At 44.2% G+C, this 14,116-nt stretch overlaps 1 protein-coding gene across 1 annotated transcript; it reads right to left on the bottom strand.

Moving 5' to 3' along the window:
• Window positions 1-18: 18 nt before the first annotated feature.
• Window positions 19-3,400, bottom strand: rpl38 (ribosomal protein L38). The gene is made up of 5 exons (XM_080459734.1): window positions 3,371-3,400; window positions 3,152-3,178; window positions 2,659-2,719; window positions 1,425-1,547; window positions 19-89 (listed from the first exon to the last, which is right to left on the bottom strand). Exons 2-5 carry the CDS (start codon window positions 3,152-3,154, stop codon window positions 64-66), a joined length of 213 nt encoding a protein of 70 aa, XP_080315860.1. The 5' UTR covers window positions 3,155-3,178; window positions 3,371-3,400; the 3' UTR covers window positions 19-63.
• Between the last annotated feature and the right edge of the window lie 10,716 nt (window positions 3,401-14,116).

Raw genomic sequence — 14,116 nt, 5'->3', positions numbered from 1 at the left:
GTGAAGACAAACAACATGGAGGCTTTTTCCAATTTTTATTACAATTTTCTGCACATCACAAGTTTACTTGAGCTCCTTCACGGCCAGACCTGCAACGAGAAAGACGGCGGGTTAGAAAAGACGTCAGATAAATCTCTTATCACATCGTTCATTTACACCAGGACTCTGCAACCTGTGGCTCTTCAGCACGAATGTAGTGGCTCCATGACACCTTCACAAAGTTCTATATAAGTTTTGGATTTCATGTGCAAACCACACCGTTTCCCCTAAATTGTCTGATCTCCGGGGTTAAAACAGCTACAACTGGGATTGCTAATAATCTGATCGGATTACCAAAACTTCTAAGAAAACAGGTAAAACGCTCTAAAAACCACCTGAAGAGGTTAAAATGGCCGATGTAGCTGAAGTTGTTCTAAACATGAGGAAATTCACAGCAACCATAAATAGCGAACAGCTAAAGGGGAGAAAAGAGAGAAAACGTCTATAATCAGATTTATATAAATTAACTTATAATTGGCTTAAAGAAAAAAGGCTCTAAAATGCAGCAACGTGTTTTGTGGCTCCAGACCAATAATTTTTGGTGTGAACAAACAAAAAAGCTGCGGTTGCAGATTTAGACCATCACTCCTGAATATTTTACACAAAGGAGATTACTAACTAGTTACTAATTAGAACCGATAAAGACAAACAGTCTACAATAGTACTTCCCCACTTCAGCTCCAATAAGGTGAAATCTGCTCGTCAGATTACTGAGAAACTCTTTCAGTATCTGACAAATATTGGAGTTGATGGATTACTAATTAATCTGCTTTCTAATGTCACCTACATCTACTTCATCAGAAATCTTAAAACAGAGGAAATTGTTAAACTTGACATCCTGGATACTTGGTGGTGAATTGAGTCAGTTCATTTACTGCATTAAGTCTAGACAGACGGCGCTTTATTGACTTGAATAATATAAAAACAGACGAGACACCAACTTGAATTAGAACAAAAAAATGTACGTTCTAAAAAGTTGTTCAGAAGATGAAGAATATTTCTGATTAGTTTTACTGTTCAAACTCGGTGGAAATGTCAAAGCAGCGACGGCAAGACTCCACACTAATTTTCTTCTCACCAAGAAGCAGAAAATTAACTGAAACTTGATTCACTGACATTTCAAATGCGAGACTGTTTAATACGAGACGAACAAACCGGCTGAACGAGGCTAAATTCACATAATCCAAGAAGGAGCCCTTCCAGACACACAAGACAACTGAAGTTGATTTCATTCGGCGCGTCGGCCATGACACTGATGTTCTCCACCCTGCTCTGCTCGCTTTGAACTTTATTTAGAAAACCCATCCGCTGTCGTCAACAGTTTAATACAACATTCTGACGCTTTGTGTTGTCGTGTTCACGCCACGGTGTGTTGCGTTGCTGACCTGGTGGCAGCGACTGTTTGAGCTTCTCGGCCTTCTCCTTGTCTGTGATGACCAGCGTGTACAGGTACCTGCTGCAGCGCACCTTGAACTTCACGTTGTCCTTGTTCTTCTTGATCTTGACGGCTGGAGAGAAACGGAACGGCGCAGAGCTCACAAATCAACGCCATCAACATCACCTCACAGGAAGAATTCAAATGTACATGAGATCAGTTTTGAGACCGTTAATTTTCTTCAATATGCATCAGTTCAAGGATCAATGAGCCCCGTTTCAAGTCTCTTTTGTTCAAATAGTTAATTTACAAGTCCACCACTAATTCAATGAAGACTGTTTAGATGGGAAGACAGTCGAAGTTTAAAACTGAGAAATGTGTCCAACTTTGAATTAAACTGAATCTAAACTTCTGGTTCAAACCGTTTTCTCCCAAACACAAGGCTCAGACTTTCAGTTTGCAGATCAAATATAGTTGGAGGAGGAACATTTTCCCGATGTTAACACGTTCCACGCAGGAGAGAGAGCAACGTTTCATTCCCACTGGATCGCACCATCACTGATTTGACCCCGTATGAAACAGACTGCAGGTTCTCAGGGTCGCCCCGGGTTCAGGCAGGAAGGAGAACCTGCATGAATCCCATCCGGCAGCTCGTTTTTAACATCAGAATCAGGAAAGTTTAGCTGAATCAACAGCTCCGGTTCCGTTCATTCAGGATCCATTCTCTAAACGACCTCGAGGAAAAGCGTATGATCTACGTCCGTGTTCTCCACCTCCTCACATTGCTTCGTGACTGTTTTTTCCCTCTCTTTAGCAATTTCACGATTATAAAAGTCTCATTTCTATTGGTCACCATCAGATGAAAATTGGCCTCAGAATTCCTCTGTGGATCCCTTGACTTTTGTCCAGGGGTTCACTGTATTGACCCATTTTTACTTTATCCAGATGTCAAGCAGACTTTACTTCCTTGTTGAATGCCCACCATCAGATGATGTTTACACTAATAAGATTGAATCGTCATGGTAATTGATTCTATATCTTTATTACTTCACATATCTATCTATTGTTCATATTATCTTTTCCTTCTCTGCTGTCCAATGAAACGGCATATTTCATTGAGGGACAAATAAAGGAACGCGTCTATTTTTTTTTTTAAACAAGACCAACTCCCAGAAAAAACACATTATATTGACACTAATATTAATTAACATTAACAGCAAGACAAATCTAAGGCTGCAACTTACACTTGGCATCCTTCCTCCTGGCTGTCAGCAGGAAATCTTTGATTTCTTCTATCTTGCGAGGCTGTAAAGGAGCAGAACAGTCACATTTAAGCGATTGTAGAGGCATGAACAGATTGTGGTGTTTTCCGGATCGCTTGTTAGTGGACCGGTGGAACTGAAGTCTCTGTAAAGAAGCCGAAACTCAGCACTTGGTCCATCTTTGCTCTAGCAAGTATGTGAAATGCATCACAAGCACATCAGCCTGAGATGTTTGGACTTCTTGCCGTCGGGAATCACAAAGTCTCACATAAATCTAAACGATTCAAAAGTCTGAGGCGACCTCCATTTTGCTAATGCTAACAACCATAGCTAACCACTGTTTACGATTATTTAAACATTGTAATGCGTCAGTAAACACACATTCGGGGGAAAACGTGTCTCTACGCATTAAATAAACGATTCCAGATTCATTCAACAGCATTATCAGTGGATTTTAATGCAAAATAAGCCTTACCATGCTGCCGTGTCAGCGGACTGGACGCTGCGGAAGAAACAAGTTCATCGATTAAAACTACGAAAATGCGTGTGTTTGGAATGCAATCGTTGTGTCATAGTGGAGGAATTAGGTGTCACAAAAGTAAGTCGTTGGAAATTTGGGTGCGATTACGCCCGATGATGAGGATTGTTGAGGATTAAAATACACATTTTGATTGTGTGTGAATGTGAGACTCACCCAGTCGCCAGAGAGGGGATGAAAAGGGGCGGGACTTCCGGTTTTCACGACGGATATACCCAAGTACGGCAAGTCCACAGGCTCAAGAAAAAAAGGCGAATATTGGCTCAAATAAAATCACTCATGTTAAAAAATATTTTTTCAAAATATTTTGGGGATTTTCAGAATTCAGTTTGAAGTCATAATATTTTAAAAAAAATTCGATGGCTCTATTTCAGTGGCCTTTAGCCTGAATATTTAACAATATTGTAATATAATATTGAAATAACTTTATAGAATATGGTTTTAATGTTAAATTTAAATATTACAGAGCATACGCAATATTTCTTAGTATTACTCATTTAATAAAAAATAAAAAAATCCGATCCGGGATTAATGAAACAATTCTATTCTGATACTATTTACATATTTAATATTTTATTTTTATTAATCTGAATATTTATTTCATGTCAGGGGTTATTTTGTGCCTCTTTGTGTTTCGCATCTGTTATTGTGGATTTCTTGTACCTTTGCACTCGATTTGTTTCTGTTTTGACTTATATGTGTTTGAAGGACACTCTTCAGAGCACACATTTAAACATTTCTGCCAAGTTACGTAACATTCAAGGCAACACAGTCTCATTAGTTCAATAATCAGTTTTATCAGCAATAAAGTTTATTCTACCACATAAAAAAAACGTAACAATGTGGAGATACATGAAAGTGTAATATATTTACCTGAATAGTAATTCAAATGAATACTGCATTAGAAAGAAAATGAAGTCAGACAGTGGAATTGTTATTATAAAGCTCGGTACAACACACAGAACATACTATTTTTTTTGGAACAAAGCACACACTATGAAAACCATCATGTTCTCAGAGCTGCTATAGTCTCTCCTGTAAAGCACATTATGTATGGAGGTCATTCCACCCACTCGGTTCGTCCCTTTTGTTATCCTCCACTGAACTGCATTGTTTTTCACACAGCACTTAAAGTGAAGCAGCAATAGGCGGTGATGGATGCACTGCTGCATCCAGCCCTTGTCCTGCTCTCTGCTCTTTGAATAGAAATGCTGGCTAATATGAGGGAAGAGCTGCGTCGACCCCGCGGGCCCGATGGCGTATCAGTAATATCTGCTCGGAGATGTTGACGTGAACGCTCCGCTTCTCCCTCTTCAGATCTGACGGTGACCTGAGACGTGCAGCTGCTTTGATCAGTGATGCACATCGCCGTGTACCGCCCGCCGCCGCGAGATGTACCTCTTGCAGTCAAATTGAATTTCTTCAATCCATGTTCGCCTCTGAACATGTTGCAGTTTGTACATTGCGCGGGGTATGCCGGGGTAACGACGCGGGGTAACAACGCAGGGTAAAGACAGTGTCACGTATGCATAAGGCATTGTTTTCTTGACGTCTCTGTACAGCACCTTGAAACTGGCTGCGTAAACAAAACCAGCTCGCCTCGATGTGCTTCGCTTTGAAGCCTTGAATTGGATCTGGAAAACCTCTTCGAGGACAGTTTGCCCGGATTCTGCAAATATGACCAACTGAATTCAGATTTAACTGAAGAAAACCGACCCCCTGATTTCTTCACATGAGACCTGGTGTCACTGAGGTGTAGTGGTGAGCACTGTCGCACACACAGCAAGAGCACCCCCAGGCTGGATCCTGAGCCCAGGTCCTCTCTGACAGGAGTCGGCAGGTTCTTCCTGTGTTTGCATGTGTTCAGAGAAGAACTGGTGATCTGTAGCGTGTGTATCCTCATACACTCTGCAGCCACGAAAAGCACGAGTAGGATCTAATCGGACAAAATCGGAAAGATCATTTCGATAGAAGCCATGTTCTTAAGCTCGGTTTCCACGGAGACGGGAATCGGAACGTTTTCGAAAAGTTGCGTTTTTGCTTACATAAGCGCAGGTTGATATCCCCAAGGCCAGACACCCACCTGCAGACATCAGACGGTTAAAAAAATTTGTCAGTACGCAGATAATTGTCACAAGTGCTTTGGGGCACTGCTGAACAAAACCGTTTCTCCTCATTTATCACAATAAAATATTGTGCAGATTCAGAAGACAGTCTTCTTCTTGTCTTCAAACAAATTCTTCTATGTCCCATCTGACACCATAAAAAAAAAAAAAAAAAAAAAAAAAAAAGCCTGGAATGATATGAGTACACCATAAAAGACAAACGAGAAAAACAAACTTCCTGTTGCAATTAGTTCCCTTTCAGCACGGATCGCATTCTGTAGTTTGATCTGACTTCTCAAGGTCGAACGTGACTGCCGATGAAGCGACGAGGCTGTCTGCAAAGAGAGACGATAACCAGCCGAATCAGGCCTGGTTAAAGTTTGATCCATGAGCGCCATGTCAAGCTATGGAGGCTCTATGTCTGTCCTCACCTGAACGTATAATGTCTCTGGTTTCTGTTACTGTGAAACGGGGACAGACGAGCTGCGTCCGGCATCTCAGAGACATCTTCTCCTCGTGCACTGCTGAGAATGTCGGACCAGTAAAGTTTTCGAGCTGCCATTTCAGGGCCAAGTATCGAGCTGCCGGGGGGGGGGGGGGGGGGGGCTCAGACTGCACTACAATTTGCATGATTGTTGCTCTGGGGATTGAAGAAGATTGGGAAAAATTACACGCACGCCACCATTTATTTCCGGGCGAAACTGCTGCGTCAGGCTTTTTTCTCTATTATATCCTTGCAGGTGTTTTTCTTTTTTCTTCTTCTTCTTCTTTTTTTTTTTTTCAGTCCCACACTAACTGTAAATTATTGGTGACTCATTTCACAAAAAGCAAGAAAGGATTTCTCCCAGACAACTCAAAGACTACTACTACTACACACACACACACACACACACACACACACACACACACACACACACACACACACACACACACACACACACACACACACACACACACACACACGCACACACACACACACGCACACACACACACACACACGCACACACACACACACAAAACGAAACTGACCTAGTGACTTATGAGTTCAATTATCTCCCACAGTCGAGACAGATAAATCTAAAAAAGCTGCCAGAATATCAAACCTTTAAGTATATAAATGCTTTGCACAGAAGGAATCTCCATCTATTTTCCCCTCATCCTGACAAAAAAAAACGTCTATGCAGCACACAGATAATAGACCAATCCCGCTAGACAGGGAGTTGCATAACGCTTCTGCTCAATCTATGTCAGTTTATATTACCGTCTTCTGCTCAGGTGAAGTCTGCCCTTGTAATTTACGACACTTTTGTGGGAGAACAAACGGTAATAGCTCAGACGGCAGCAGTTGGGTGGAAGGGATAAACGTTCCCCGTGGATCTCTGGATGTGAGCTCATTAGAGGAGCGCCATCCATGGAAGGCTGTTGTTCCAAGTATTCGGGTTTTCAGCGCGATGATCTCCCTCAATAATTCACCCGTGCACGTTTTGGTGGCTCCAGCTTGAGTGGCACTTCAGCCTCTTTGCTCGGAAACTCGCTCTGACACGGCGTTAATGCACAAAGGGCCGGGAACGCCCCGCCGGCCTGTTTTAATTAACCCAGCGTCCACCTGTCTGCCCGAGTTCACAGTTCCACACGCCTCCAGATACTTAATCAGGGCTCGTGCCGTCCGACACGTTTCACTCAGGACTTTAAATTTTTAGCAGCGTCTTGTCAGTCAAGGTTGAAGATGGAGCGCGGCCAGCTTCAGAGACAGATTCCGACTTTAGAGAGGAACTTTGCAGAGTCTGCAATCGCAAGGTCAATGTGCATCTCAAAAATGTATGAATCTTTCTTTCTTTCTGACATGTTAACATTTAAGAAGTAGGCTCACAAAAGAGACACCAAACACCAACCAAACCAAACTTCAACTAAACCCAGCCCCCAAAAATATCAAGAGTCGTTTGGATTCCTCACGTCGCTGCATTCACACATGATAAACATGGAATAGAAAGAACTTAATAAATAATAATAATTTGGCTATACCCCTCAAAGAGGGACGCACCGAAACTGGTAGGGTCCAATAATGCACAGGGTATTCATCCCCCTGAAAGATCCCTGATACATCGATAATGTTCTCTTTCTAATGGTCAATAAGCACATTTCTTCACAATACTGGGATTTTAACACAAAAGGACTTCGAGTTGAATTGAAAGCAGAAAAAGGTAAAAAAAAAGGACATTCATTCTGATTGTACAATTCTATTCGTCGGAAATATAAATACAAGGTTTATTAAATCTTCATCAGAATACGCTCAAGCAAAAACCACATGCATAAGATACAGTGGTCATCAGCTGCACGGCATGCATCGTCTACACTCAAGCTTATAGGATTCCCGATCCGCGTCACGCGGGCTGGGGAGGTCTGCTTTAGAATGTTTATTCTCGTTTTCATTTTCTGGCCCGGCTGAACCAAATATTGAACTTTTCCCTGACACTCAACATTTTGTGACTTGCACTTGTATTTCTGTGGTGTTCTGTTTACCTGTTTCCTTGTCTCAAAGCATTTCCAGGCTCAGAGACGAGCAGTGTCTCCCAGCACGGCTGTCTGCTCCTCGCTGCTGAGAAGATTACGCTCTATTCTTCCGACTCGCAATTCAGTCGCGAGGCAAGACTCGCGACTTTAGGGCGGCGGATTCTCATTGTTCGAGACCATAAAGGATGTCCTTAGTTGTTGTTGAGGAGCTGGTGGTGCAGACAGTTTAAACTATCAAACAGGAAGTTTGTCATGTAAATCTGATATCAATCGACATGTTGAACATTTACTCTGTTGTAAATAAACACTTGTTTCATATAGTATGATATTGGAAAAAACAAAAAGCAATCGGAAGAGGCTTATTTGGATTTTGAGGACAGATTATATCGAAATACTGCTGCCAATACCTGAGGATTTAAATCTACACGAGGATCTAAACAAGATGAACTGAGCAGAGACTGACAAAGACACGAGGACGGACTGGGACATACACGTGGGAGACGGTGGATCAAAATCTTTCAAGCTGAAAAGGTTGGACACATGAAGCAACAAGAAGAGAGACAAAACATGAAACAAGAACCAGGACGTGGTCAGTTCAAAACCATTCGGGACCGTCAATACTGCTTTTGACATCTGAAGGAGGCTGGTTTGAATCCCGCCAGACTGTGGAAGGACGTCAGTCCACCGCACACTTTCACATCTACCGGCAATTTGGAGTCACCAAGTAACCTTAAACAGCAGGAAAGACACACACACACACACACACACACACACACACACACACACACACACACACACACACACACACACACACACACACACACACACACACACACACACACACACACACACACACACACACACACACACACACACACACACACACACACACACACAGGTGGAACAGATCTAAAGACCACTGGTCCCTGCACCGCCAGACTGGAAGAACACCGAGGGAGGAAACATGACGGAAACATAGCGATGAACAAAACACGAAGTTCTAAATGCAAAACACTACGGTAGTGATCCACACGCGTACACACACACAAGCATGCATGCACACACACACACTCACGCAAACACGGTCCTTTGCATCTGATTTGCATCATTTCTTTATTCATATATATTGTTCATTTACTTCACACTTTCAGTTGCTAACTGTTTTATTTCCCTCAGTGACGCTAACGTTTCATTATAACATGATAATATTGTGCATATTAATGAGTCTGACCTAATAATCTTGGATTTTTCTCGATGCAAAGATCACACTCTGGAAAGCTCACCAGTCACTCACACACTTGTTGCGGTAGAAGATGCAAACTCCACACAGGAGCCCGTCAATCCAGGACTGGAACCGGGGAGATTCTCAGTGTGAGGTGAGCAGGGCCAGCCACTACACCACGCCGGCGTAATGTGCGCTAGGGGTTTTTCTTTTCCTCCTGCTCTTTGCGGATCGCATCTAAGAGTGCTGGAAGTGACACAGTGAGGCTGCGGGCAGGGGATCAGCTCAGCCTCACAGATTACAACAAATGACCATGCTCGGTTTAACTAAAGCTCTTTCTGCACCGGTATCATCTTTTATTCCATTTGCTTGCACAGCAACAAATGTGATCAACCGAGCCAAGCAGCTTGAAGAGGCCTGCCGCAGTTCCAGTGTGCGGACAACAGAGGGCAGCGGGCAGTTAATAATAAGGATCCGAGCTGAGGCTCACCTTCACAGTTAACGTTGGGAGGAGCTGTGTATCAGGGAATCAAAACCAGCAAGAAGGACGTGTTTTCTGGGGATGAGAGGCACTTTTTCCTCTCTTATTTTTACACTAACACAAACACATTTGATTGTACAAGACATCAGATGAATAGAATAAACCATCAGTGAACCACAAATCTTCAGTAAAATCACTTGAAGACTGCTTATTACTGCATCAAATATTATTTCATCAGAATTGAGGTTGATAATATTTTGTTTCATGCCCCATGAATCTTTGGCAAAGTGAAATTTCTCTGCTTTTCTTACTTTTTTCTTTTTTTTTTTTTTTGAATTGAAAAATGCCTTCTCACAAATCACTTTCTCAGCCTCAAAAGAAAAAAAGATAGATTCCATGTGTGTGCCTCGGGCAGCTGCTAATTTATTTACACAGCGGTGTGCGTCTGTGAATTCATTCGGCACTGAAAACTCATTTGAAGTCCTTTTTTTGGACGCACCTGGTATTAAAATAGCTCCTCGAAACTATAATATGCTTTTTTCTTGCGTGTGTGTGTGTGTGTGTGTGTGTGTGTGTGTGTGTGTGTGTGTGTGTGTGTGTGTGTGTGTGTGTGTGTGTGTGTGTGTGTGTGTGTGTGTAAAGGTAGTAATTGGAATAAAAATTGTACGCCCTCAGGCTGAGGGATGATTGTACTTTGTAACTATGCGTTCGATTATTAAAATGCCATTGTGGGGTTATGAGGGGAAAAAAAGACCTTATAGCTTTGAGATCTTTTTTTAAGTGTGGATGGTGTGATGGGGTTTCTAAAGCTTCAACTCAGACATCGTATGTAATGATACACATCAGCAAAGGCAGCACCACCTACCTGAGGACTCATGCAGCAGTGACTCCGGTCAAAAATCACATTTTGATTCACCGTGTGGGTCACAAGCAATGACACATCCAACGATACTGACAGCAATATCGGTTATCGGGTCAGATACTGCAGTACTCATATTTGTAATAGTTCCCCGATACATCCCGGCGAGTATTACGCGACATCAGTAATGTCTGCAGCAGGTAGACAAGAGAGGACGGGTGATGTCAGCGGTTTGGAGATTCGTTAATATTATCAAGAAAGACAAAAGGGAGAGAGAAATGATGGAAATCATGTTCGGCAAAATATCAAGAGGAGGTGAAAGAACAACATACGATCTACAACATCAGCAACTTAACCAGTTAGCCCAATGTTGCTCATTAGTTTAACCCCTCAATGGATCCAGGGGAGTTGTGCTACATGCTACTTGCTCAAGAGTTTCTGGGCTCACACACCACTGATGCTACATGCTAAAGAGTATTGGCGGGGCTTACACACAGCAGTGACGCTACATGCTACATGCTCAAGAGTTTCGGGGTTCGCACACCAGCGATGCTACATGCTACATGCTACCTGCTACATGCGAAAGATCTTTGGGGCTTGCACAGAAGTGATGGTGCATGTTAAACATGATTAAAGTTTGACTTACACAGTCATTACCAGTGAGCTGGCGCATGCGGTGGCACACAACAAGCTCGGTCCCTTGGTCCACAGTCTCAGTACGCGGAGCGCAGTTCATAGATAAATTCTACACACTGCCCTACTTGTACTATAGACGCACTGGATCCGTCGAGGCTGTTGAAGGTGTGTGTCGCGTCGACGCGGAGGCTGTGCGGGAGTGGTTTGCTGAAACGCACAAATTTCATTTTGCTGCATTTGGTATGAATTAATCTTTATGGCATTCAGTAAGTACTCCTATTGGTACTTGATATCAGCAAGGAGGTAAAGGATAGTACTCATCCTTCCGAAAAGTGGTATCAGTGCATCCCTCATAAAGACAGTAATATTTGAAAAGCATGTGCGTTAACAATGTTTCGTAAAAAGAGTGCAGGGTGAAATACAAAGGATTAAAAGTTTAAAGTCTTGTCATTGAAGTTATGTTTAAGTACACTTGTCATTAGGAATGCAGGAAGAAGAGTCTGTTAAAATCCCCTCCACGGCACCGCGCCCCTAATCTCCCTGATTATTGATCAGATTGATTTGTCAAGTATTGATCCCTCTTCCTTCAGCCTTATCAGAGGTAAACTTAAAGTACATCTGCAGATGAGGGGAGATTATTGCAGAATCTGAGAGTTTTACCCTGACAGAATCTCAATGCGAATGTGCTTAGACTTGTCAAGAGTCGAGGAAAGTTTGCCGGGAAATTTCTCATTCATTGTGTTCAAAGACGAATTTGTGCCCGCGAATGTTTGACCGCGAAATCAGCACGGCTTTTTTTGTCATTCAGGCCCACTCAATCAGAAAACCAGGACACGGGGAGAGAATGGCGAAGAGGAGGAGGAAGACGCAGAGGAAGAGGCCCTTGCTGGGTAGGTCACAAAATGGGCAGTTTTAATGCTGCATAGTGTTGGAGCCAAAATCCTTTGTTCACTCACCCTCATGAGGAAGGGGGGGGGGGGCGAGGAGGGGGGTGAGCCACGTTTCTTTGAGAACAAAGAAACCATGTGCTCAACCCTGGAAAATTCGCCATTGATCACATGACCCCCCCCTGGGGGGCCCCCGGGTCCCCCCTCCCCTAGCTGCGGCACTGCAGCTCGACGGCAGGGGGACCCAAAATCCCGTCATCACCGGGTCACCGGCCCGGTGACGCGCAAGCCAACCCCGCGTGGATTGGCTGAACCACGGCCAACGCCGCGGGGAGCCCGGAAGACATCATAACGGTATAAATTCAGGCCCGGGAAGAGATCCAGTCTCTTCCAAAACGAAATCGCGTCAACCCAGACGCACCTTTTCGTAAGGAGACAAAGCGCCTCGTGTTAACGCACCTGGACCGGGCCTGAATTTTCTTCACCTCGCTGGACGAGCTCAAGAAAAGCGGGAATTCCCTTTATTTTTGGTTTCCCCTTCTTTTTTTTCTTCCCTTTTTTGTTTGCATCATCCGGACCCCGAGCGCGCGCTGCAACCGCACGCTCGTCTGCAGACCGACCTGAGCATCGCTTCTTCACTCCCCCCCTCATCGCAAGAAGCTGCTGATCGCCCCTCGGATCACACTACGGGTTTCCCCTCCGTAGTCCACGTCAGGTCTCTATTTTCTGGGACGCCAGAGAACCGCCCGCGGCCACAAATCGACGGATTTCACCTGGCCACGGAAGCACGTTTCCCCCTCGTCCAACCAAGTAAGGCTTAGAGTCTGGGCAGGAATTAGAATAACGTGATATTATTATTGCTGTGTGTTTATTGTTGGTACTTGTAACTTTGGGACGCCGATCCCTGTTTCTGAGTACTTTTGTGTCTACGCGTGGACGGCCATCCACGCGAATCATCGCACGCACGCGCGAGCCTCCTCATCCTCAGCTCACGCTTCTGCTCCCAGAGTCCATATCTGCCTGAACAGCCGTTTTTGGACTCTGTACGTGTAAGCTGAGGCGGTCGCGTCAGGGTACACAGTCAGACACCCCCTCCTCTCTCCTCTCTCTCTCTCCTCTTCTCCTCTGTTTCCCTGTTCACTAACCAGCGCACGGTACGGCCGCCGCTGCCTCCAAGCGCCTCCTTTCAGTGCGTCCCTGGGACCGTGTGTAGTTCACTGCGGCTCGGATTTCTCGGCCACAAGGAATCCGGCGCGCTCCCGACGGCTACGGCCCGTGCGGAGCTCAGTGACGTCACGCTATCCCAGGCAGAGCACGCCGAGCGCCTCTGGTGACCGGGTGGGTAATCACATCGATTTCCTCGCCGGGTCGCCGAGCCGTTTGGCGCCCTCTGGTAGTCGCGTGGGTAATTGCAACCGCTCGTACCGCCATCTGGTGGTTGCACTAAGTCATCACAACTGCCCCGCGCGCCGACGCGCACCTAGTGGCCAGATCGGGTGATTACACCGGACCGCCGACGTCTACCTCCCTCTGGTGGACGTTCGTGGTCATTACCCTCTCACCAAGTCACGCCCCTTTCGCTCCACAAACCCGCACACACACACACACACATCGCTCCCCACACTCGAACACACACACACCCACTCACACACATCGCTTCCCCACACTCGAACACACACACACACACACACACACACTCACACACACACACACACACTTTATTAGCTGGCTTTGTTTTGTATTGTGTTGTTTTATGAGATCTTGCTTGATGTTTATTGATTAGATGTGATTCATAGATTGATGATTTAGGAATAGACGTTTGTTAATAAACACTTAATAGTTGAATTGAACGATTCTTGGTGGTTTTTGTGTGCTTTTCAGCGACAACTGCTGGTTGTAACAGTCAGTGCTCGGATTTACAGCCTTCCTTTCCTGCTTCAGTTAAATTGCGATTATCATTTCAATCAGAAATAATAATTTAAACATTTTAATTGAACTTTCTTTTTTAAGACTGATGTTTCGTTTAAGACCCTAACTTCAGCTGGTGCCCCGACTTTGATTAAGTAACGGTAATATTCAATTGATTAATAGTTTGAATGGTTTAAATCAATTTCAATGATTTTAACGCTTTGGGTAATTTAACACACCTAGGAGGCGTTGGCGAATGAATGCAGGTTTTCCACGGGAATAACCCGCATTGC

The sequence above is a fragment of the Lipophrys pholis genome, assembly GCF_963383615.2.
Source record: "Lipophrys pholis genome assembly, chromosome: 1".
In the NCBI taxonomy this organism is placed as follows: Eukaryota; Metazoa; Chordata; class Actinopteri; order Blenniiformes; family Blenniidae; genus Lipophrys; species Lipophrys pholis.
This window is presented reverse-complemented; position numbering and strand designations above follow the sequence as displayed.

Bases quoted from the DNA above. Each gene is read 5' to 3' on its own strand.
- rpl38 (XM_080459734.1), bottom strand. The intron at 1,548-2,658 runs GTAAGTTGCAGC...GTTTCTCTCCAG, and splicing joins CAGGAGGAAGGATGCCAAGT to CCGTCAAGATCAAGAAGAAC. The intron at 90-1,424 runs GTCAGCAACGCA...TTCTCGTTGCAG, and splicing joins CAAACAGTCGCTGCCACCAG to GTCTGGCCGTGAAGGAGCTC.